Source organism: Drosophila kikkawai, chromosome 2L (assembly GCF_030179895.1).
Source record: "Drosophila kikkawai strain 14028-0561.14 chromosome 2L, DkikHiC1v2, whole genome shotgun sequence".
Taxonomy (NCBI): Eukaryota; Metazoa; Arthropoda; class Insecta; order Diptera; family Drosophilidae; genus Drosophila; species Drosophila kikkawai.
In genome coordinates this window covers 1,209,099-1,235,621 of record NC_091728.1, presented here as the reverse complement: position 1 = coordinate 1,235,621, position 26,523 = coordinate 1,209,099, and the positions used below count along the sequence as shown (strand labels likewise).

The 26,523-nt window shown below is 45.5% G+C and overlaps 1 protein-coding gene and 1 long non-coding RNA gene across 2 annotated transcripts in view; one reads left to right on the top strand and one right to left on the bottom strand.

Annotated features, from left to right (window-relative positions):
* The window catches only part of ds (dachsous cadherin-related 1), a 73,025-nt gene extending 56,576 nt beyond the window's left edge, over window positions 1-16,449 (top strand). Inside the window, exons 4-11 of the mRNA XM_017173124.3 lie at window positions 358-950; window positions 1,601-2,054; window positions 2,901-3,403; window positions 5,793-6,939; window positions 7,040-7,450; window positions 7,551-7,923; window positions 10,468-11,747; window positions 11,889-16,449. Coding sequence (XP_017028613.1) covers window positions 358-950; window positions 1,601-2,054; window positions 2,901-3,403; window positions 5,793-6,939; window positions 7,040-7,450; window positions 7,551-7,923; window positions 10,468-11,747; window positions 11,889-15,247 — 8,120 coding nt within the window. The 3' untranslated portion in view covers window positions 15,248-16,449. The remainder of the gene's footprint in view (window positions 1-357; window positions 951-1,600; window positions 2,055-2,900; window positions 3,404-5,792; window positions 6,940-7,039; window positions 7,451-7,550; window positions 7,924-10,467; window positions 11,748-11,888) is intronic.
* LOC138928012 (uncharacterized) overlaps window positions 1-26,189 on the bottom strand; it is a 162,624-nt gene extending 136,435 nt beyond the window's left edge. The window contains exon 1 of the long non-coding RNA XR_011444464.1: window positions 26,022-26,189. This is a non-coding gene — a long non-coding RNA (uncharacterized lncRNA). The remainder of the gene's footprint in view (window positions 1-26,021) is intronic.
* Between the last annotated feature and the right edge of the window lie 334 nt (window positions 26,190-26,523).

Below are 26,523 nucleotides of genomic sequence, written 5' to 3'. Positions count from 1 at the left end.
GTTCCTGCAAACTCATTGTCCAAAGGCCTTTGAATGGCCTTTTAATGAGCGGCGAGCTCCTAATTTCGCTTCTCCAAGAGTTCCTTCAACTCCACAAAAAAATAATTGCAGTCCTCTTTCATCATCAGCGAAATGAGAACGTTAACAACCGGAATTCTTTGCTTTTAAACTGAATTTGTGTAGAATTTATATAAGGAAAAGAGGTGGATTGTAATTTTTTAAATAAATAAGATATGATTTAATTAAATTAATGAATAGAAAGGCTAAAAGTGATTAGAATATCTCGTTAAATTTTTAAAATATTTTTTCGTTAACAACTTTTTTATTAAAACCATTTTTTTATCATCTTATTTACAGCCCAACGCAGTCCTGTGAGATACTCCATTTACTCAGGCGACCCTGATGGTTATTTCAGCATCGAAGCCAGCTCGGGAAATATTCGCATTGCCAAACCCCTGGACCATGAGGCCAAGTCCCAGGTCCTACTAAATATCCAAGCCACCCTGGGCGAACCTCCGGTTTATGGACACACTCAGGTTAACATCGAAGTGGAGGATGTCAATGATAATGCTCCGGAATTCGAGACCAGTACGGTGAGGACTTCCGTGCCGGAAAACGCAGAGTTAGGTGCTCCTCTTTACGTTGCTCATGCCCATGATAAAGATTCGGGTAGCAGTGGTCAGGTCACCTATAGTCTGGTCCGGGATTCCGGAAAACAACTTTTTGCTATTGATGCGAGGTCTGGGCACTTGGTTCTATCACAACATTTGGACTATGAGACCTCTCAGAGACATTCCCTGATAGTAACTGCCACGGATGGAGGTGTTCCTTCGCTTTCAACGAACCTGACCATCTTGGTGGATGTTCAGGACGTCAACGATAATCCGCCAGTCTTTGAAAGAGAGGAATATTTCGTCAATGTTTCGGAATCGCGATCGATAAATGCTCAGGTAAGCAGCAGAATAATAAAGTCTAAAGGTATTAGTCTAGATCTGTGAGCTGGAGGCTTTTCTTCTTATTCAAGACCTTAAGAGCCTTATAAAGTTTAACATCCAGTTAAAGCATTTTATTGCCTTGAAATTTCCATTATCCATTCAAAATTCCGGCTGCTAAGGGTGCCTGTTTTTCTGCTGTTGTTTCCTTCTTTTATTGCAAAATAAATCTGTGTAATGCAAACTAAATGCGGCACATAAATTTGATTAACAGCCACTAAAAGTCACGCTTTTGTCAGGCGGCCGTCATATCGCGTTGAAAATATCTCAACACCCAGGAGGAGCTCTAGCTAGCTCCAGCTCCTTCGACTACCGACTACTACTAGCTCCAGAGAGCCACTCCGTCAGCTCCTTCCTACCTTCTCTGCCTTAACTCCCTTCAGCTTCAGCTGCCGTCTCGGCTTTTGCCTGAACTAGTTTTGATCATAAAATCACTTCATATCTTTGGCATCGAAACGAGTTCTCCAGAGGTTTGGCTTGCCAGATACACATACAAGCAGGCACACACCGCCTGGTCCTCCGTCCTCGGTCCCAAATGATTGATGCGATTCCCCCCCTTTGGTTGTGTATTCCTCTAACTCCTCTCCTGGTCTTCCTCTATTTTCCAGATTATTCAGGTTAATGCCAGCGATCTGGACACGGGCAACAATGCCAGGATCACCTATAGAATAGTGGACGCCGGCGTGGACAATGTCACGAATTCCATTAGCAGCTCGGATGTGGCCCAGCACTTTGGCATCTTCCCCAACTCTGGATGGATCTACCTGCGTGCTCCGTTGGATCGGGAGACCAGGGATCGCTACCAACTGACCATACTGGCCACGGATAATGGCACACCCGCTGCCCATGCCAAGACACGGGTCACTGTGCGTGTCCTCGATGCCAATGACAATGATCCCAGGTTCCAGAAATCCAAATACGAGTTCCGCATCGAGGAGAACCTCAGGCGGGGCTCCGTCGTGGGAGTGGTGATGGCCAGTGATCTGGATTTGGGCGAGAATGCGGCCATACGATATAGCCTGCTGCCGGCCAACTCCAGCTTCCAGGTGCATCCCGTCACAGGTGAGTCGCGGCCAGCTTCCTTTTGGCCATAAATTAAGGCCCCGCTCTCTAACAGGGAACAACTCACTCAGTGCGGCTCCTCCGGTGGCGGTGGCAACTGTCAAGCCACCAGCCATGACCCACGGTCATTCATTACTGGCTCCTCAAAGCCACGAAGAAGATCTAGCTTACATCTAGGGCACTGGGAGAAAATGGGGGGGACGATAATCATAAAAAAATATAAATAAAAGAAAGAAAGACTCCTCTTGTACAAAAAATCAAAAGAAAAAACTATTTCAACGAAGAATTGTTTAAGAAAAGATATTATCCTTCTTTATTAGTATTAATTTCCAGATTCTATTCCGAATCTGTAATTTATTTCTCCCTGTGCATCCGCCGGCTTTAGCTGCCGACCATAGATCAAGCGCATGGCAAACCTGTTCCTGCCAAGCGATAAAATGCGATCGCCAAGAGATACCCGAGATCTCGAGCGGTTCGGTCTCCCGATGCCTGACCATTAGTGTTCGGGCAACAACAGTTTTAACGCTGTCAGCTCATCCGTCAATGGAATATCATTGGCCTGACATCCAGAGCCACTGTTGTGTCCGTGTCCAGGTTTTGCCTCATGCGTGTCCGCTCCGGGCAACACAGGGAGAGAGACGACGACGACGACGACGACGACGACACCTCCTCTCGCCTCCTCCTCTCTCGTCTCATTTAAATTAAATATGAAAATCTTTCATGCAGCTAATCCTGGCTGGCAAACTGGTTTCCCTGACACAAATTTCTTTTTGCGGGGCATTCATCATAATAGGCGACCCAGTTAGGCGGCATTATTAACCTTTATTTCCTTTCTCCCATTTCCAGGTGAAATCTCCACCCGGGAGCCACTCGACCGGGAGCTCCGCGAACTCTACGACCTTATGGTGGAGGCCCGGGATCAAGGCGTACCGGTGCGCAGTGCCCGGGTTCCAGTTCGCGTCCATGTGAGCGATGTCAACGACAATGCCCCAGAGATCGCGGATCCGCAGGAGGATGTGGTTAGCGTGCGTGAGGAGCAGCCACCGGGCACGGAGGTGGTGCGAATAAGAGCCATTGATCGGGACTATGGACAGAATGCCTCCATCACCTACTCGATCGTCAAGGGTCGTGACTCCGACGGACACGGCCTGTTCAGCATCGATCCCAGCACGGGAGTGATTCGCACTCGCGTGGTCTTGGATCACGAGGAGCGGAGCATCTACCGCCTGGGAGTGGCGGCCTCGGATGGCGGAAGTCCGCCCAGGGAAACGGTACGGATGCTCCGTGTCGAGGTCTTGGATCTCAACGACAATCGGCCAACATTCACCAGCTCCAGCCTGGTTTTCAGGGTGAGTGCGACGACGACGATGAGATTTATGCTAAGGTCACTTTTGGGATGGGTTTTGGGACTTTAGCTTGGGCTTGGAATAAGGATAGAGCGGTTATTTCCTGGAAAAACTTTTGTCTATTTGACGCTTCTAGTTTTACACGACGACGAACGTTTTTTCCTGCGATCGTGAGCAGCGCGTTTGTCGCCTTTTTTCCTCAAGTCTTTTTTCTTCGTTTTTCTGCCGCCTTTTGTGCCGCGAATGATTTGTAGCCGCAGCTTTAAGCCTCACGTGACAATGGCCAAGAACACGACTCTGCTCCGAGTCCCTTCCTGGGCACCTCCTGCTCCTCCTTCTGCTTCTTCGCCTACTGCAACTCCTCCCCTTTAAAGAGCTCGGAAGCAGATGTCAGAGTGCCACAGACGTGGGAAGTGTCGCGATTTGCATTCAAAGCCCTGAGAGCCGAAATTACACTTGCCAAAAAGCTGGGATGGTAAAGGAAATGCTCTGGAAAATGTACAAGTTGGTACAACTTCCTTTCTTGCAGTGCTTTGAGAGCATCTTTATCCTCTTGCCATTGTCGGCGTGTTCATTGCGCACGCGTAATTGTCACTATGCAGTGTGACAAGTCGCCTCGTTCCACTCGGTCAGGAATGGGGATCTTTGCCGGGCCAGCCTGGGCCAGGCCTATTAAGTGCGATTCGAGACGTCAGTTGAGAGATCAGGAGGTGCAGTCACTCGCCTCGTGCCTCAAGGAAGAACCAACTCGCCAGCCGCCTGCTTAGATTTCGGTTGCTCCTTTTTCCCTTTTGGCTCTTGGGAACCCTTTAACATTTTTATCACGTTCGATTCGCACATGTTTTGCATACTCTTGTCCTCCTCCCGTCTTCCATGGACTCGGACTGCCTCAACCGCTGATGGCTGCGACGCTTTGACATGCATTTAATTGCCTCTCGGAGAGGCACACACCGAGCCCAGAGTCTTGTCAAGGAGCGGGGGACGTGCGTCCCTTAAATCCGCTTCGGCCACAATTAAAATTGACACATTTCGCTGCGTTTCGCTTGGGGTTGGAGTTGGGCTTGAAGCTTGGAGCTGGACCTGGCTTGGTTCTGGTTTCGGTTCCTTTTGATTCCTGCCGCGATCTTGGCTTTTGGCTTTTGTTCTTTTGCGTTGGCGTTGGCCCGCACTGCGGTGATGCCAATTACTCAGCGACGGATTGCCACAAATAAATCCGTTGTAATTAAGCAATTCCCCTTACCACTACTGGCAGCATCAAGCAGCCCACCAAGGCCCCCAAGGGATTTTATTCCCTTTTTCCTTGTTCTTAGTAGAGGAGAGGAGATCCTGCCATAAAAGTGCACAACAAATCATGCGCCATTTTTGTGGCTCTGTGGTCTCTCTCTCTCTGTGCATAATTTGGCCAAAAACCGAAATGAACAAGCCGCAAAGACCGCAGTAGTCGTTAGTTAAACTTGCACTTGGAGAAAATATTACGAAAATTATTTAAAATATTCCAAAAATAGTTTTTAAAGCTTAGAGAAACCCCAAAGGTTTGTGGAACCTCAGAAATTGGTAAAAGTTAATATAAATATAGTTAATTATTATATTTTTCTCACAGTGCCTTGCTCCTTCTAAACCCCCCCTCTTAACCGCCGCCCTTTGGCTCAGTCAACTGCGTAATCTTGGCGGGGCATAAATCTCGTGACTGTCATTTTTGTGTCTCCATTTTGGCGACCCAAACAATATTTGCAATGTTTTTATTTTATGAAAAAAGATACCCAAACTGCAGAAGAGAACCTTTCTTGTTGCTTCTCTTCTTTTTTTGTGTTATTTTGTTTGGAGGGACTTCTCCTTCTGAAACGGTTTTTGCGGTTTTGCATATTAAATTCTTCTTGTGCGCAGAGCTTCTTCTTGTGTCTTCCCAACCGATCCGATCCCATATCCCTCTTCTCCGCTGCTCACACAACATTTTTCTGCAGTGATTTTCGGGGCCGCCAACTTGGTCGGAATGCATAATTTCTTTTTAATGCCATTGGTCGGGGGACTTGGGACCCGAGACTGGACAGGCGGCGGCTCAGACTGGCTTCCTCTCCAGATTCTGGTTCTCCTCCGACTCCTCCTTCTCCTCCTCTTGATCCTAAAAAAAAGGCAAAGACGACCACGGGGTGGGGAAACTGAAATTTTTAAATGTTTGCTGCCTTCGTAATCTTGAAGTATGAATTATTGCTTTAAGATTGGATTTTCAACACTGTTGTTGAGATTAAGATACGCGCCGAACAACAACGATCGCAGGTCCCCCGGTCCCAGGTTGCAGCTCCAAGTAGAGCGACCGCATCCTCATCCCAATTCCCAATTCCCAATTCCATTCTTAATAAGCCACGAAAATAATCTATAATTGGTATTTGTGCAGGTACGCGAGGATGCCGTCGTGGGTCATGTGGTCGGCTCCATCAGTCCCAGCGAGCGTCCGGCGGATGTGATCCGGAACAGCATTGAGGAGGAGGCAGAGTCTGATTCGGAGGAGCTGCGCATCACCTACACACTGAATCCCCTAACCAAGGACCTGATCGAGGGCGCCTTCGATATCGATAGACACACGGGTAACCTGGTGGTGGCCCGTCTCCTGGACCGGGAGCTGCAGTCCGAGTTCCGACTGGAGATTCGAGCTCTGGACACCACGGCCAGCAATAATCCCCAGAGCAGTGCCATTACTGTGAAAATCGAGGTGGCCGATGTCAATGATAATGCTCCTGAGTGGCCCCAGGATCCCATTGATCTGCAGGTGAGCGAGGCCACTCCCCTTGGCACAATTATCCACAACTTTACGGCCACGGATGCGGACACGGGAACGAATGGAGAACTCCAGTACCGCCTGTTGCGCTATTTTCCCCAATTAAACGAGAGCCAGGAGCAGGCAATGCCGCTCTTTGCCCTCGATTCACTCACGGGATCGCTGAGCCTGCAAGCTCCGCTGGATTTTGAGGCTGTGCAGGAATACCTGCTCATTGTCCAGGCCCTGGATCAATCATCGAATATCACAGAGCGACTGCAGACATCGGTAACAGTCAGATTGCGAATCCTGGATGCCAACGACAATGCCCCCCAGTTTGTGTCCCCAAACACGAGTGGCGGCAAGATGGCTTCGCTGTTCATCAGCGATGCCACCAGGATTGGTGAGATTGTGGCCCACATTGTGGCCGTCGACGAGGATTCGGGTGACAATGGACGCATTAATTATGAGATAACCGGCGGCAATGGAGAGGGTCGCTTCCGGATCAATGCCCAAACGGGACTTGTAGAGCTGGTCAAGTCACTGCCACCGGCACCCGAGGATGTGGAGAAAAGTGGCCGCTTTAGCTTGGTCATCAGTGCCCGCGATCATGGACAGCCGGAGCCAAGGAGGAGCACGCTAAACCTGCAGCTGATCGTCCAGGGTAGTCACAATAATCCACCTCGATTCATGCAGGCTGTCTATAGTTCAACCATCTTGGAGAATGTGCCCAGCGGCAGCTTTGTCCTGCAGGTCACCGCAAAGTCCTTTCATGGCGGAGAAAATGGTGAGTAAACTTGATTAACTTTTAAAACTCTTATATTATTTCTGACAAAAGAATCACATAATCTTGACTTTACGTTTTTGTTTCCCTTTTTCTTCCCTAGCCAATCTAAGCTATGAAATCCCCGCCGGCGTTGCCCAAGATCTGTTCCATGTGGACTGGCAGCGTGGCATTATCACCACGCGAGGTCCCTTTGACAGGGAAAAGCAGGCCAGCTATGTCCTGCCCGTCTACGTGAGAGATGCCAACCGGTTGGCCACCTCCTCCTCCCAGTCAGCGGTGAGGAAGCAGCGCTCTTCTGAGAGCAACGGCGAGGGTATCAATGGCCAGCACTTTGATGTGGCCACTGTTTACATCACAATCGGGGATGTTAATGACAATGCACCGGAATTTCGACCTGGATCTTGCTATGGCTTATCTGTTCCCGAGAACAGTGAGCCCGGAGTGATCCACACGGTGGTGGCCAGCGATCTGGACGAAGGTCCCAATGCGGATCTAATTTACAGTATTACAGGTGGGTTGAGAACTCTTAAGAAATATTAAAAAAAAACCCCATATGCTTTATTTACTTTGATTCACAATATTCCCATTGCTTTTTCCCCTCCCCATTCCAGGTGGCAATCTGGGCAACAAGTTTAGCATCGATGCCCGTTCCGGAGAGCTAAGTGCCCGTTCTTTGGATCGGGAACAGCAGTCCCTCTACTCTCTGCAGATCCAAGCCTCTGATCGAGGTCAGCCGCGCAGTCGTCAGGGACACTGCAACATCACCATTTTGGTGGAGGATCAAAACGACAATCCGCCGCGCTTCAAGCTCTCCAAGTACGTGGCCAGTGTCCAGGAGGACGCACCACTCGGCACGAGTGTGATGCAGATCAGTGCCGTGGATGCAGACTTGGGCGTGAATGCCCGACTCGTTTACTCTTTGGCCAATGAAACGCAATGGCAGTTTGCCATCGACAGCGGAAGCGGATTAATCACCACCGTCGGGTAAGTCTTAGCTTAAGGATCTCTGTCCTGGGTATCTCTGGGTCATTGCTTGGCTTGATCTTATCTGTAAGTTGGATCTCAAAAGCAAGGACGCGAGAGAAAAAAAACCATTGCCATAATTTTTGCAACAACTAATGCGGCAGGGAAATCAATGTATCCGCCGCTGAGCTATCTGCTCACATCCTACGCATCCTACACAGCGACAATGTTGCGAATCCGTCTCCTGTCATCTCCTCCTGCTGCACCCTCTGTCTCCTCATGGACCCGACCCTCTTCCCCTCCCACAGAGAGCGTCGCGCACGCATTCCTATAAATAGCTTAAGGTGGAGAGCTGGAACTTGAAATGGAGTCTAAACTCGGTTCCTCAATGAGTTTCTGTCTCTGTCCGCAAACGTGTGTGATCTCTACCTGTGCACAGCGAGAAAAGTGATGTAGGTTTCGTACATTTAAAGGGGAAATTCAAGGAAAAAGCGAAACACCAGCAAAAACTCTATTCGTGTCCCATTTTCACTATTTCCATTAAAATGGAGCCTTTCCTGATCCGAAAGAAGCCTTTAAAATGAAATCTTACAATATAAAAGGTATTATGTTTCACACTACAATTTCTTTCTCTGTAAATTCTTTTCTCTTGGAGGCCCCCTCTGGTGCAAATTTATGCTTATTGACAATCAATGATGACAACAATTGCTTGTTCCGTCTGACATAGCTCTTGCTCAGTTCCGGCCAGGCCAAGATCACTACTTGGCGGGATGGTGGAGGGACAGAGAGTCATCCAGATATTCTTGGGGCAGGGAGCACACCGGCACTCGAAATGACAGTAGCGTCAGTGTTGCCATTTATACAAACGCGATCCGCTGTCATGTACCAATTTTTATCTTTCGCTGATTGTCGGCAAACAATAAAAACGAAATCCCCGCCACCGCCACTGCCGTTGCTGCAGTGCCGCCAAAAAAAAAAAGCACAAAATGAAAATAAAAGAATAGGGATCTGGAGGAGCTATAGCTGGAGGAGGAGGAGGACGAGGGCCGCATGCAGTTGGTACAGAATTGTAGAGCAGACAGACGGACAGAGACAATTCGTGACGTTGTTGTTAGTCTTGGACTTGCACTTGGACTCGGATTGGAACTCGGGATTGGGACTTGGTCTTGCTCGTGGATTTGCTCTTGGACTTGGAGCAGTCACAGAAAAAAAACAAAAACAAAAGCGGTGAAAAAAAGAGACAAAAATGTGCCTGCCGCTTGTCCAGGCCAAGATGTTGCTAGTTTTCTTTGCGATTTTTTTTCCTCTGTTTTCTGACTGACTGACTGACGATGGACAAGCTAGCAGCAGTCAAGAGCTTAGGGCTAGGCGGCATTACACTGAGAGAAATGGATGTTAAAGGAGGTATAGTTGAGATAATTGGTTTTTTATATATAATTTCCTTCAATTAGATTATATAGAAAAGGTTTAAGGCTTCCTATTTTTTAGTTTGTTGATTTCGAGTTTTCTAGCTCACTGTTTTCTGCTCAGTGCATGATCAGTCTAGGCCCAATCTCCGTCCGACTTGGCTTGTTCGCCAACTCCTTACCACTGCCACCATTCCAACTCTCCAAGTCCACGTCCAATGATCAGCAACAACAACAGCAGCAGCGGCAGCAACCTCAACTGATGACTGACCCTTAAAAGCATTTCTGCTGTTGTTTCGCATTCACAGTCTTAAGGGGAATAAGGAGGAGCAAAGGAGGAGGAATACACCACTCCACTCCTCAGTTTGACTGATTCAATTCATAAAATGGCCCTCTGTGCTCACGGGATGAGCTTGTAATTTGCTAAATTCGTTTTATTGGCCAACATGCAAGCGCGGAATGGCATGGCGATGGAATGGCGGCGACTGCCAGCCTTCTGCCTTCTGCCTGCGAAGGATTGTAATCATTTTGGTTTATTATTTGTGGCAGCAAACATGTTCCAGAGGAGCGTGATAGCGCGATAGTAAGGCAGTCCAACTGCCGGGATTAGTTTCTTGGATCAGAGCAAGACGAGAAGTAGCTGAGGCCTCGGATCAAGTTAGCTCAAGCCCCAAAGAATGCTAATGCGAGTGTGCATCTCCAGTGGGAAGAGCACAAACAAATGACTTAATTACCACTCCAGACCCCCATACTAAAGTGCACTGTGGCAAAATAGGGTTAAAGATTAAATGTTGTAAATATAAAATATAGATATAGTAAACAAATACTTTGAAATAACAATAAATTCTTTAGCAGAAGAGAACACTAAAATAACCTGACAGTTTCCCCAGTTTTCAACACAACTGTGCCTACTTTTTCTCTCTGTGCATATCGTCTTCCTTGGTTCCTGCCTAGAAGATCCATTGCGAATCATTTCGTGTGGCTAATTGTCGGTGGGATTACGATTATATATATGTATATATAGAGGAGCAGAGCTGGGGAGCAGCTCCCAGAGATACCTAATTAGTGTCGCAAGCGGCGCCCATCGCCGACTGATCGTGTTCAAGCCATTAATTGAATCGTTTCCCCTTGGCTTTCCCCCCTTGGTTTCTCCTTGCAGCAAACTGGATCGCGAGCTGCAGGCAAGCTACAGCTTCATGGTTTTGGCCACGGACGGAGGACGCTACGAGGTGAGATCGGCTTCGGTTTCGGTGCAGATCAACGTACTGGACGTGAATGACAATAGGCCCGTGTTCGAGAGATATCCGTACATTGGCCAGGTTCCGGCTCTCATCCAGCCGGGACAGACTTTGCTCAAGGTGCAGGCCCACGATGCCGATCTGGGTGGAAACGGTGAGGTGATCTACTCCCTCAAAGCGGAGAATTCTGCAGTTAGCGGCAAGTTCCGCATAAATCCCAGCACGGGTGCTCTAAGTGCCTCGCAGAGTTTGGCCAGCGAGTCCGGCAAGTTGCTGCAATTGGAGGTGTTGGCCAGGGACAAGGGAAATCCACCGCAATCCAGTCTGGGTCTCATCGAACTCCTGGTTGGGGAGGCTCCTCCAGGAGCGCCCGTGCTGCACTTTCAAAACGAAACCTACAGAGTCAAGGTCAAGGAGAATTCCCCGTCGGGTACAAAGATTATCCAAGTTGTGGCCCTTCGAAGCGACGGTCGTCGGCAGAGGGTTCAATTCTCCTTCGGAGCTGGCAACGAAGATGATATATTCTCCCTGGATTCGATCTCCGGAGAGATCAGGGTGAACAAGCCGCATCTACTGGATTTTGATCGCTTTGCCACGCCCTCCATGTCAGCTCTAAATAAAGGCAGAGCCCTGCACTACGAAGAGGAATTGCAGGAGACATCAGAGGAGGATTCCAGCAACACCACCCGCTCCCAACGTGCCTTGACATCCACATCCTTCGACCTGACCAACAGCCAACCCAATGAGATGCATGTGGTAATCGTGGCTCGCAGCACGGATGCCCCATTCCTTACCACCTACTCGGAGCTGGTGATTGAATTGGAGGACGAAAACGACAACAGTCCACAGTTTTCGCAAAAGCAGTTTGTGGCCACCGTTTCCGAGGGCAACAGCAAGGGTACCTTTGTGGCCCAAGTGCAGGCCTTTGATTCGGATGCAGGATCCAATGCCAGGTTGAGATATCACATCGTTGATGGCAACCACGACAATGCCTTTGTCATTGAGCCAGCTTTCAGTGGCATAGTAAAGACGAACATCGTCTTGGATCGCGAGATTCGTGATGTCTACAACCTCAAGGTTATCGCCACGGATGAGGGAGTGCCCCAGATGACGGGCACGGCAACCATAAGGGTGCAGATTGTCGATGTAAATGATAATCAACCCACCTTTCCGCCCAACAATCTCGTCACTGTCAGTGAAGGTGAGTGAATATTGAAAAAAATATTTTTAAATAAAATAAAATGTTCCTGAACTATTTATATATTATATAATATTATTATATATATTCCCAAGTTAATATATTCCCTTCCCCATTTGTTCTTATTTATTCTACTTAAATCAGGCACTGAACTGGGCGCCGTGATAACCTCCATTTCCGCCAACGATGTGGACACATATCCCGCTCTGACCTACCGACTTGGTAGGGAATCCCCCCTGGACACCGAGAACTTGTCCATCTTCGCCTTGGATCGCTACAGTGGAAAGCTGGTCCTAAAACGTAAATTGGACTATGAACTACAGCAGGAATACGAGGTCGAGGTGATTGCTTCAGATGCTGCCCATGAAGCTCGCACTATTCTGACTGTTCGGGTGAACGATGAAAACGATAATGCACCCATATTCCTGGCCCAAAAACCGCCCGCCTACTTTGCAATTTTGCCAGCTTTGTCCGACATTGGTGACAGTCTTTCCATGGACATTGAACTGCTCACAGTGAATGCCACAGACGCGGATGCCGAGGGCAGTAACTCCCGTGTTCAGTACTCGATTGAGCCACCGCTGGAAGGCTTCTCTGTGCATCCAGAAAGTGGTGTGGTTTCCGTTAACATGAGCAGATTGCAGCCAGCAGCAATGTCCCCGAGCGGAGATTACTTTGTGAGAATCTCAGCCAAGGATGGCGGCAAGCCAGCGATGGAGGGTTCCACTCTACTGCGAGTTCAGGCCAGTGACAGTGGCTCAGGGCGGTCTCAGTTCCAGCAGACGCAATATAGGGCACAAATCAGCGAGGCGGCGGCACTGGGTTCGATTGTACTCCAGTTGGGACAAGATGTCCAGGATCAGGCCTTTGTCATAGTGTCTGGAAACGAGGAGGGTGCTTTCGAGCTGCTTCAATCCAAGGCTATTGTCCTGGTTAAGCCTTTGGACAGGGAACGCAATGATCTGTACAAGCTCCGCCTGGTTTTAAGTCATCCTCATGGCTCGGCGACACCTTCTTCAAGCCCCAACTCCACTTCTGGAATCTCTGTGATAATTACCATTCTCGATGCCAACGACAACTATCCCATTTTCGACCGAAGTGCCAAGTACGAGGCGGAGATCAGTGAACTAGCTCCCCTGAGGTACTCCATAGCCAAGTTACAGGCACTCGATGCTGACCAGGAGAATACCCCCAACTCCGAAGTGGTGTACGACATCACCTCGGGCAATGATGAGCACATGTTCACCATAGATCTTGTGACGGGTGTACTCTTTGTGAACAATAGGCTGGACTACGACAGCGGTGCCAAGAGCTACGAGCTCATTCTCCGAGCCTGCGATAGTCACCACCCGAGGCCTCTGTGCAGCCTCCAGCCCTTCCGTTTGGAACTCCACGACGAGAATGACAACGAACCCAAGTTCCCGCTCTCCGAGTACGTTCACTTTCTGGCGGAGAATGAACCAGTCGGTAGCTCCGTTTTCCGGGCGCATGCCAGTGATCTGGACAAGGGACCCTTCGGACAGCTCAACTACAGCATTGCTCCAGCTCCCAGCGATGACAGTTCGTGGAAGCTCTTCCGCGTGGATGCGGAAACGGGTGTGGTCACATCCGCCTCCGTTTTCGACTACGAACAGCGGCAGCGCTACGACCTGGAACTCCAGGCCTCCGACATGGGCGGTAAACGCGCACGTGTGGCAGTGCGAGTGGAGATCGAGTCTAGGGATGAGTTTACCCCACAGTTTACGGAGCGCACCTACAGGTTTGTCCTGCCAGCGGCGGTGGCTCTGCCCCAGGGCTTCGTAGTGGGTCAAGTCACGGCTACGGATGGCGATAGTGGTCCGGATGGCAGGGTGGTTTACCAGCTGAGTGCCCCGCACTCGCACTTCAAGGTGAACCGCAGCAGTGGAGCTGTGCTGATCAAGAGGAAGCTGAAACTGGACGGTGATGGAGATGGTGGCAACCTGTACACGGATGGTCGCGACATCAGTTTGGTAATCTCAGCCTCGTCGGGACGTCACAACTCCCTCTCCAGCATGGCTGTGGTGGAGATTGCTTTGGATCCTTTGGCGCATCCGGGCACAAATCTGGCCAGTGCTGGTGGTGCCGCAGCTGGCGGCTCTATGGGCGATTGGGCCATTGGAATTGTTGTGGCCTTTCTCCTTATCCTCTGTGCTGCCGCCGGCATCTTTCTGTTCATCCACATGAGGAGTCGGAAGCCGAGGAATGTGGTGAAGCCCCATCTCAGCACAGAGACGGTGGGCGTGGGCAATTCCAATAGCTATGTGGATCCCAGCGCCTTTGATACGATTCCCATACGAGGAGGCATCACTGGCGGTGCAGCGGGAGCAGCTTCTGGCCAGTTTGCTCCTCCAAAGTACGACGAGATTCCTCCCTTTGGTCCTCATGCCGGCAGCTCGGGGGCAGCAACTACTTCGGAGCTTTCCGGCTCCGAACAGTCCGGTTCCAGTGGTAGAGGCTCGGCGGAAGATGATGGCGAGGACGAGGAAATCCGGATGATCAACGAGGGACCACTGCATCACCGAAACGGAGGAGCTGGAGCTGGCAGTGACGACGGCAGGATCTCGGATATATCGGTGCAAAATACCCAGGAGTATCTGGCTCGCTTAGGCATCGTAGATCACGATCCCAGTGGCGGCGGCGGAGGAGCTTCGAGTATGGCCGGCTCCAGTCACCCGATGCACATGTTCCACGATGACGATGCCACCGCCAGGTCGGATATCACGAACCTCATCTATGCCAAGCTAAACGACGTGACTGGAGCGGGATCGGAGCGCGGCAGCAGTGCGGATGATGCAGGGACGACAGCTGGTTCAATAGGCACCATCGGCACAGCCATCACCCATGGCCACGGAGTTATGGGCAGCTACGGAGAAGTGCCCGTCCCAGTGCCCGTCGTGGTTGGTGGCAGCAATGTGGGCGGCTCCCTGAGTTCCATTGTTCACAGCGAGGAGGAGCTTACCGGCAGCTACAACTGGGATTATCTCTTGGACTGGGGACCCCAGTATCAGCCGCTGGCCCATGTGTTTTCCGAGATAGCGAGACTGAAGGACGACACCATCTCCGAGCATAGTGGACACAGCGGCAGTGGTGCCAGTTCGTCCGCCAAGAGCAAGCACTCGTCGGGTGCGGGCAGTGTGGTGCTGAAGCCTCCACCCTCGGCACCCACTCACATACCACCCCCGCTTTTGACCAATGTGGCGCCTCGAGCGATAAACCTGCCAATGAGGCTGCCCCCCCACCTGAGCCTGGCTCCCGCTCACCTGCCCCGTTCCCCTATAGGTCACGAGGCAAGCGGTAGCTTTAGCACATCCTCAGCCATGTCACCGTCATTCTCGCCTTCGCTTTCGCCCTTGGCCACCAGGTCACCATCGATATCACCACTGGGAGCGGGGCCACCAACGCATTTGCCCCATGTCTCATTGCCACGACATGGCCACGCCCCACAGCCCAGTCAGCGGGGGAATGTGGGCACGAGGATGTAGGATGACCAGAAGTCCAGAAGATGTAAATGCATATAGTATTACTTGCACACACATACACAACACACACTCACCCTACACACACACACACCGCCCATTAACAATTGTTGTACATATACATATATCGCACACATTAAAATATTATTAGTTGGGATCGTGCAAGCACACAATGCCTCGCATGGCACTAGGAAATTACTTAATAAACTTCTATATTTATGGGCCTTGAAACTAATTAAATCAATTATAAAATGCTAATTTGATATTTAAAGAAATTCCAGCTTTGATCAACTAATGACAGGCATTATAAAGTAATAAAATAATTCAAACAGGTAGCAAAAACCTCTTCCAGTAGCCTGGCGGGGCCTTGGGTGCAGAGACGATCCCGGAGTAAAAAAAAACGAACGAAAGACCACAAAGCCAACATAGACTCTCTGAAACTCCTTTGCTTGCGCTCACAACAGAGCCGAAATAGCGAGGAGGAGCAGCAGCAGGAGCCGGAACAGCCATAAGTTGTAAGCATTTAGAGCCTAGAAATAGTAACCAACGAATAACTCCAACTCGAACCCGAACTCGAACCGAATTCGCTCGAATCTGTATCTGTATCTGTAGCCTAAGTATCCGTACGTAGCCTAAGTATCGCTGTAACTGTAGATGTAGCGTAGGACTCTAACCCTAAACTCGTTTTATGGGAGCAAAAGCAAAACCAAGTGCACTTAAGCAGCCGGCAATCCCTGTTTTAAAGGGGATCAGGCCATGGCTGCGATTCACATTTCCATTCCATCTCCATTCCATACACCGAGCAGTGAGAGAGACGAGCGGAAAATTGTAAAAAGTTGTTTTAGTAATCATTGTCCGGGGAGAGAAACAGAAAACAGAGCAAACTCTTCCTTCTTCTTGCTGTATAAAAACCGAATTGAACGAATAATAAACCAAGAAGGAGAGGGATTCGATGGAGGAATCTTTTAAGTATAGCCTAGTTACCAGTTATTATCATATTCATATATATAGTATAGACTTATGTACATGCCTAGCTATATAGAGTTTAGACCGTAGTGTTTATGTCCACTTGTGTGTGATGCTACTTGTGTAATTTCTTATGTTCTAGCAAAAAAACAAATCGAAAAAATAAATCTGTAAAAATGTTCACCAGTCTCTCTCTAAGGATCCTTTTAGCCCCTAAGCCCGCGATTAGTTTGTAATAGCGAAAAAAACGAAGAAAGCAAGAGAATAAATATTTAAAAACTGAAAAATATAAAAAATTACCCGGAATGTGTGATTAATTTGCTGCAAAAAATGAGGGAGTGGAGACCCCACGTGGGTACAATGGAGGGGTTTCTCCTTTTAGGAGTTTAAACAACTGGAAAAGGAAAAGTGCCAGGCACGCCCACGTGTCAGGCATTAAGAAAGAAGTGTATACACAGAGGAAAATATCTAAAGGTAATAAATAAAACAAGGAAAAGGTTCTAGAAAGTAGCTTATCAGATCTGGGTGAGATTTTCCCTCTAAATCCTTATTTTTTCAGTGATTTGCCCTGTGTAGTAGGTGGCAAAAGTTTCGGTGAACTCTTTAACTGCCATAACACATGAAAGAATCGGAAATCTTGAACTCCTGGATCCTATAGGCGGGGGTAACCTCCCAGCCTGCCTGCTCCTCCAGACACTCTGCAGACAGCCCAAGGAGATCCAAGAATCAGCAACCACAACAAGGCACAACAACAGATCGAGAACCGAGAACCGACATCCACTTTGTCTTCATTTCAAAGACGTTGCATGAACTCATTTATTTGTTGCTGATTTCTGGCCTGCACCACACCTCCGCCTTGACGCAGCCCGGCTCCCTTCCAGCGCCGTTGCCTGTCGTCATTATCATTATTTGCCTCAGTTCGAGGTCCCACCACCAGGTCCTCAGCAGTTCCAGCCTCAGTTTAAATCTCTGTGCTTGGGTCCCAGTTGAGTTATTTCCATTTGCCAGGCTTCGACTGTCCATGGACGACTCTCGCTCCGTATCAATTGCAGCAGATCAACAAAGCCAGCGCTGGAGAGCTGCTGAAATTTGTTTTTGTAAGCCTTTTTTCCATACCGTTTTGGCTAAAAAGGAGTATTATTTTTTAGGGTAGGGAATGTAATGGATTGGAAACTAAATAAAAAGGGGTTTCAAATAAAAATATTGAGTGTCCATTTTAAAATTGGAATAATTAAAGAAGAATTATAAATACCATTTATCAAAAAATATTATTAAACAATTATTATAGTTTTACACAGTATTTCAATAGTCGACCCTTTCAAGATCGCCACCTTTTTCCTACATATCTGTTGTTTTTTCGGTCACATTTCGCAGGAACGCGCTGTTCAGCGCTATCCTTACCCAGAAGGAGGGCATCTAAACGCTTGTGGTTATTATTAGTAGCAGTCAATTCATATTACAGCGAATACAAATAACGACGAAGCCACCTGGACGTCGATGTGGATGTGCATTGTCGAACCGCCAAGAATGGATGGGGGCTAAGAAACCAACTGGAAATAACAACGCAAATCGGGAGAGGCTAAGGATGAGGATGAGGACGATGACGACGATGATGATGATGATTATGATTATGGGTTGTTGGCGCTGCTGCCTAGGTATTCATTTGGGCTACGCACATTTTTTTTTGGGGTGTGTACACACACACACACTCCAGACACAAACAACAACAATCACGACGGAAAGTGAAAAGCCTTAATTTGTTATGGACTGAAAGCCGGGAAAAAGGCAAAAGGCTTACGGGTTAAGCCCAAGTCATGAAATGCACAGAGAAAAATGGTTTTTGATACTATCATAGTATGGCAAACTAAACAGACAGAACTTCCAATCAACATAAAACAAGGATCGGACTTGTTATCTTTCCTAAAAATGCTCCGACTCTCACATAATGAAACAAAGAACAACTTAAACTATTACCAGTATCAAAGTATTTCCTTTTCGCTTTGTAAAATTATAATTTCTAAAATAAAATGTAGGAATTTATTACTATTTCTTGCTGTGTGAACTTAGTTTTAAGCTGTTGTTCTGATCTGGGTTTATTTTTAAAGCCGTTTAAGTGGCTCGCCAAGTATGCGCACGTAGATCGAACCCTTGGCATTGTTCTAGGGCCAAGCATTTTTCACTCGGCCTGTCAAATCGCGAGGCTTCGACAGCTCCACCAGAGAGCCCTGCCCACTGTCAGAGGAGCACCACCATCACCACCAACCAAACCACCAGGTGATGCCGGAGGAGCAAGTGGAAGTCGAAGTGGAAGTGCAAGTGCTGGGATTCTCCTCTGATTGCAAAATAAGTGATTTGCGGAATGCGTGTTAAGGCTCAATTCAAGTTGTTGGATCTCCAAAGAGCCTCTCTCTCTCTCCTTCTTTCGGACTTATGTTTTTATAATTTGTCAATACATCAAGCTCACAATAAAGTGATTACACTGCCCAGGAGGAGGAGGAGAAGGAGGAGGAGGAGTTGGAATCCCACATATGAAATTCAAAATGAAATACAATAATAATTTTATTCCGACGCGAACGGCTCGCACTCTGATGAGCAAATTAAAGCTGCAGCAGAATCGCAGAAAACCGAGCGAGAGATGGCCATCATCGCGGATTCTCATCCGCCTCATCTGCAGAAGAATTCTTCCAGAGGCGCGCTTCTGCGGCTTAATAACAATTCCATTAGCGGCTAATGTCTTCATTGCAAGTGTCAGTTATGGGGGCGCACCAGGCAGGGGCGTTCGGCCAAGGGGATGACGCTAAACTGACTGGACGGGCACGGCCCCAGTCGCCATCCCCAGCACCATTCAAACCCCAATCCAATCCGCCGTCATCACGGATGAACTCAGCGATGGTTCAAAGGTACACCGGGAAAAAAATTCCTACAAATTCTATCAAGTTCTTAAAACAAATAGTAAATTAAGCATTAATAAAATTTAAAAAAAATAAGAACCAAAAATAAAAAATAAATAATAAAATTAAAATGATCTATATTCAAAATTGATGTAAATCTACCAAAGTTCTTTATTAAAATATTTTTCAGCTTAAAAAATTTTATTTCTTTACAAAAATAACACAGTTAAAGGTTTTATTTGCCAACTCTATTCACAAAAAACTATGGTTATATGGTTATAAAATGCTAATATTTTCTAAAGGTGCAGAATTATGCCTGCCAGAGTCTCCTCAAACCGCCCCGGATCTCAATCCTGCCTTCCCCCTGGTGCCACCTGACCATCTCCTTCTCTGGCTTCTGCCTCTCATCTTGCATGTCAGTTTAACACTTTTGAATCCTTTGAAGTCTCGGGCCCCGACTGCGTTTTATTGTCCAAAGTTATGGCAATGGCAATGGCAATGGCTGCACTAATAAGCTCGTTTCCCTTCGTTTTTTTTTCCCCTCCCGGCTTCGAGACTTCCTTTGAGCCTAAATCCAATTCCAGCTCCGATTCCCATTCCCATTCCCACTCCCATTTCCAGCCCGATTACGAACAGCATCATTGGCATTAGCATTCACAAGTGGCCAACAAATGCGAAAATAATTGCTGCCACGAAATAAATGCAGGAACAAGGGCCAGCCAGAAGGGGAGTGCCTGGAGAGTGTGTGTAGTGGAAGCCAATTGCTGGCCATCGCTAATTGCCGGGCTTGATTGGAATGAATCGGAGCAGAGCAGGAACACAATCACAATAAACCCCAACCAAAGAACAGAAGAAGATTTTACGAACCTCCTGCGGCTGCTTTCTTCTGTTCCCGCCGAGCTCCCCAGCAGGCCATTTCCGCTTCCGCTTAGAGATGTGGGAGGAGCTGCAGGAGGATAAAGCCGCTCCATTGAGTGAGAGATCACTGAGAGATCGCAGATCACAGATCCCCAAATGAGCTGCATCAAAGGTCGGCTAGCCGACAGCCCCCAAAAAAAAAGAAAGAAAAAGAACAACAATAAAGAAGAAAAGACGCCAAATGTAACTCGATACGTTTGAGGACTGCACTGGCGCCGCCGCCGCCGCCGAAACAAAACGAGGACAGCAATGAACCCACCAAAGATGAGGCCATCCTCCGTCCACTGTCCAATGTCCAAATCGCAGCCAAAAAGCTTGTATTTCAAACAGTTCAGGAGGAATCAAGAATCGGGAATCCATTAGAGACTGACAAGCGAACGCCGCATAATGGAACAAGCACTGTTTGCGGCCATAATGGCAATAGAATCATCCAACCAACCAGCCTTCCTTCCATCCATCCATCCATCCATCCATCCATCTATCCATTCCACTCAAACTCCAACTCGAATCCAATCCAATCCCAATACTTGCAACAAAAGGTAGCCATTAAAATATAATAATAGTTGTTCTTTTTCAGCTGCTTTTTGAAGGGTGCACTGGGGAAAAATTAGAAACCCTATCCATAAGAGTGAATTTTATAAGTTTTGGTGAAGAATATAAAATAAAACAGTCTCTAATTGGTGATAATTCAAGAAAAACCATTAATAGATTTTGTAGAAACTAAAATAACTAAAGATAAAACAAAGTTATAGATATGAAAAACAAGAATCAAGTTTATAAAACTCTAAAATAATTTTTACAAATTAATATAGAAAATTTCCCTCTGTGTGATGATCAGCAACAACAAAAGGAGAAGCATCTGCTCCGGCTGCTGCTGCTACTGCTACTGTGGCCAAACAATTTGGACACACACCGGCAAAAGCGATGATAGAATCTCATAATGCCGCGCGGGATAAGGAAAGGGATAGAGGTGGCTGGCTGCAGGCTAACGTCAAAGCCAAACAAGAACAATCTATCCAAATGTCCATCTATTGAGCAGATAAAGCTGCATCCATCTCATCCGCATCCGCATCGGATCCCGCTTTTCCTTCGCCTCCTTCCCTTGGGGATTTGTGTGAGCTTACACTTTGCGCCAACTACAAACGGCGGCTGATGAAGATTAGCCCGTCTCCTGTCTGCCGGCACCACCCCCTGCAAAATCTCCTCTAGGCTACTCCTTGGCCTCCTGTCGATGCCTTGACATTGATGTGCCACCAACAGCATCAGCATCAGCTGCAGCAGCAGCAGCAACATCACAACAAGCGAAGCCATTTTTGCTGCCATTGTTTTGTCGCTTCCATTTGGGTTTTTTGGCTTGGAATCTTGGAATCCACGCTTTTTTGTTTTCGGTTCGGTTTTGGATTTGAATTGTTGCGCTGGCTCGGTGGTGTCCTTTTAGCATCAAGAGAGATTTGCATTTTATCGCATTTTCGGTCGGCAGCGGATGTGTCGCCTGCTCGTTTGTTGTCTCTGTCTCCGAAGCTCCTGAGCTGACAGTCGCGACGACAGTTCCTCAGCAGCGACCGCTGGCTGTTGGAGGAGATTTCTCGCGGGGATTACGGCAAGGGGATCTCGCATCTGTTTGGAGAGGGGGTGGGTGGCGAGGCCATGGCTTCCGAGGCTCAGTGCGCTTCATTTTCGGCCAAGAGAGCGATTGTCAGTTAATTGAAATATTCGTGCCGTCGTCAGTGTCAGTTGCAAAGTCCCGAATCAAGATCTCAGAGATCTCTTTACACAGTAAGGAAATTATAGGCTTTGAAATGAAATTTCCCAAGATTATTAAGTCCAAACGTTATATTCTGGTTGAGCTTGTATTAATTATGATAGATTGAAATAAAGATAAACTATTAAAACCAAGAACATTTTGGGAATGATAGTCAAAAATTTAAACTAGCGATGCTATACCTTATCGATATTTTACCAGATGATCAATAAATAAATCCATACTTTAAGGTATAGAGAACATATTTCTGAAATATTAATATTCTATTTCATATATCGGGTAAGAAATATATATAAAAAATATTTATATCGGTATTTCTAAACTAAATTCGATATTTTACATTTCGATTTAGAGCACGAATATACTTAATTTCTTCCATACTCTTTTCTTAACGTCCATAAGACAAACTCTGATCTCCTCGAGATGAGATCTTTCGCCATGATCTCTCCTCATTGTGCGGCGGACTCATTAATGATACGCTTAGGCATCGCAATCGAATCGCCAGAGCTCACAATCAAATGTGTTAATGTGCCAAAATCAAAGGGGACGCAGGCAGGCAGGCGGCAGGTAGGCAGTGCAACAGCTTGGACAACTGTTGCAGCGAATGTGGCTGCCAACAAGTAGCCCAAGGAGCGCTCGCTAACCCGCTGTGCCACAGAGTTAAGCAGAATCAATTTATAAATCAGCGCGCTGGCGGCTTTAAAGGTCAGCGATAACAACAGAGGCGAACGGATGGGGGGATTGGCCGCGGCTTCTTGTCCCGCGATGAGCAATTTATTGTGTCAAACTCAATTATACTCGTGTGATATTTTTGTTGCCCACCAAAAAAGCAGCAAAGAAAGAAAAAAAAAAAACTGAAAAACCAACCGAATGAAACGAAATGAAGCCGGCAGAAATAATGCCAGCACACATGGCTGTGGTGGACTTCGGCTCATATATATATATTTAAGAAGGAGCAACCCAAATTCCCGAAATGCTGCAACTTTGCCCCTAAGAGAAGCCCAAACAGAAACAGAAATGCAGCAGCAGCACCAGGAGAATCAGAAACAGAAACACAGAGGCAGACCCCAAAAATGAAAGAGGAAAAGTTTAAGATAAATGAGCAGAATTGGTTTGGCGAAAGGCGCAATTCAACTGCCAAAAAAAAAAAAAAAAAACACATATATATTTATATACATATATCCCGAGAAGCAACAACCAAAATAACTAAGACTGCCAGAAAAAGGTTAGTTGGAAACGAACTTCAAACGCTCTATATATAATGGCATCATTATAAGTGATCTAATTACTTATAAAATATTATCTGGGAAATATTTCATAATTTACAAAATAAATCAGTTTTATGTCTGTACTTAGTGTGATCCTGTAAGTCACTATGAGCTGTGAAAGTAGTATAACCTTATCTATATAGGTTTGGGATAAACAAAATGAGGTTACGTATCCCCATATATTCCACTTATATTCCTCATATATTTTTCATATATTCCTCATACACATGCCAGAAAAAGTATGCGTACAAACTCGATGCCTAACTTTGATCGCTAAAAAAACATATTTATATAATTGATATCGACTTAAATTTTTTTTTATATTGTTTACACGTTTATTGATTATATATATTTTTAGTTTTTATTGTCATAATAGCTTAACTTTATTTATTAAAATTAAAAAACGAAAAAGTGACGAATTTTTAGCCAGAAAAAGTTTGCGTACAAATTTGAAAAACGATTTGTATTTGCTCTGTATGCAGCTTTGGGCACCGTTAGATTACTAAAACCGGTAAACAAAGCTCTAAGAACTCCTTGGCACTCGTCCTTTGAGTTAATTTCTTCACTTCGTGGAAAAAATCGCAAAGGGCAAGAAGACAAAAGAAATTGATCCCGATTTAAGGATATTAATTGTAAAACTCCGAGATAAGGGGAAAACTCTGCGGGAAATCGGGAAAATTGTTGGCAGAGCTCATTCCTCTATACAAATAGTGCTCAAAAACTTTGTTTTAAACGGGTCAATTAGGTCAAAGCCACGTTTTGGAAGGCCAGCTAAGCTGACGGATCGAGAGAAGCGGGACGTTTTGAACAGTGTGAAGCTGAATCCTCTATGAACAGCCTTTAAAATTAGTCAGGACATCAAAGAGAAGTACAACAAAGATATTCATAAGGATTCGATCCGAAAAATTTGGAAAAAAGAGGACTTACATGCCCCTACTGCGCGGAAGACACCCTTGATATAGCCGGCAAATAAGAGAAAGCAAACGGATTTGACCAAAAAAAATTTTCAGGAGCCTGTAGTGTTCTGGAACAAGGTCCTATTTAGCGACGAGAGTAAATTCTGCATTTTTAGTATAAAACAGAACACTACAGGCTCCTGAAAATTTTTTTTGGTCAAATCCGTTTGCTTTCTCTTATTTGCCGGCTATATCAAGGGTGTCTTCCGCGCAGTAGGGGCATGTAAGTCCTCTTTTTTCCAAATTTTTCGGATCGAATCCTTATGAATATCTTTGTTGTACTTCTCTTTGATGTCCTGACTAATTTTAAAGGCTGTTCATAGAGGATTCAGCTTCACACTGTTCAAAACGTCCCGCTTCTCTCGATCCGTCAGCTTAGCTGGCCTTCCAAAACGTGGCTTTGACCTAATTGACCCGTTTAAAACAAAGTTTTTGAGCACTATTTGTATAGAGGAATGAGCTCTGCCAACAATTTTCCCGATTTCCCGCAGAGTTTTCCCCTTATCTCGGAGTTTTACAATTAATATCCTTAAATCGGGATCAATTTCTTTTGTCTTCTTGCCCTTTGCGATTTTTTCCACGAAGTGAAGAAATTAACTCAAAGGACGAGTGCCAAGGAGTTCTTAGAGCTTTGTTTACCGGTTTTAGTAATCTAACGGTGCCCAAAGCTGCATACAGAGCAAATACAAATCGTTTTTCAAATTTGTACGCAAACTTTTTCTGGCTAAAAATTCGTCACTTTTTCGTTTTTTAATTTTAATAAATAAAGTTAAGCTATTATGACAATAAAAACTAAAAATATATATAATCAATAAACGTGTAAACAATATAAAAAAAAATTTAAGTCGATATCAATTATATAAATATGTTTTTTTAGCGATCAAAGTTAGGCATCGAGTTTGTACGCATACTTTTTCTGGCATGTGTATATTTCCCATATATTCCTCATATATTTCCCATATATTTCTCATATATTTCTCATATATTTCTCATATATTTTCTTATATATTGCTTGCAAAAGGGGATATATTCGAAAGTGAGAAGTTTCCAGAACACACAGAGGGCATACACCCACGTAGAGGAGATAAGGAGAGGGTGGATATTTCGGCTATATATTGTTTTATTTGAATTTTATCTTAATTTTAAGGAAATACTATACTTTAAACTTTAACTAGAGTTTTTAGTTAGGTTTATGGTAAGCTTTTGAATCAAGGTCTATTTCTAAAATGTATTTAAAATCAAATATGGAGAAATATAGAAAAAATAACAATTATAAGAACAGTTTTTACCCATTAATATTAATACTTTTTTTGAAAAAATATATATTTTGATTACCTATTTATGCAAAAATGTAATTTTAAAATCTAAAATAATATATTAAATATATATTAAATATTATTTTAGATTTTTAAAGTACTTTTTTGCATAAACAGGTGCAAATTTAGCTATAATTATAATTTATAAACAATTTCCCCATATTTCTATCACTAATTACCCCTTAAAAGTGGCCAATCTGGTAATAAAAGCAAACACCCAATACTTAAATCAAAAAAATTTGTATAAACAGCAGTGGAAATAACAGTAAAAACAACACGACTCATCCTACCTATCCAATTAGCATCAATTAAAGTATTACAGTGGATTATTTAATTAAATTCAATTCATTAAACTTGCAAGGAAGTCGCCAGCCTGCCCCCGCAATTGGTTTTTCCCTTTCGATCAAAGCAAAGGCAGGCCAGCAACAACAACCGTTATCCGAGATCAAAAGCAAAAGCAAAGTCAATAAAAACACACATATACATGTACGCCTAGGTAGTGTGTGTGAGAAAGACAGCTGAGGCCCTGCAGCATTTGCATTTAATTTTGCGCTTAAAAACACCTGAACTTCCTTGTTTTCTGTCAACTAAATGATGTTTTGTGTAATTTAGTAGTCACAGCATATTAAGACAACTGATTAAACAACTGAGTACACAATTACTTGTTCATTTGTGTGTTTACAAAGGAAAAACCAGCACTTACCTTCCGATTATGATTTTGCAGCAAAAACACCGAGTAAAGCCATGTTTTCCATGAATTCCACATAAAACAAACACTCCATTAGCAAAACACACTATTTACGATCATATTAATTGTCCATAAAGCACTTTTTATTAATTTTTTAACACCGCAATCACAGCCTGAAAAATGTTCGTGCCACAAGAAGAAAAATAAGAAGAAGCAGACGTGCAGCTTGAAGTTAGCTGCATCTCTCTCTCTCTCTCTCTCTCTCTCAGAGACCGCCAAATCTAACGGAACTTTTTTTTATCTATTGTGAACTCTGCCCTTAAAAGTGTCCCATCTATTGTGACCTCACAAAAACACACTTTGATGTTTTTCTGTTTGATTTTCTTTTTAATTGTATAAATATCGTTTATTTTTAATTACTTATTGTTTCGCCGTTTTAACACTAGGGTTTTTTATGTATAAATTGCGGTTTTATTTTAGCTGATTTATTTTGCGAATAAAACAGAAAATGTTTAGA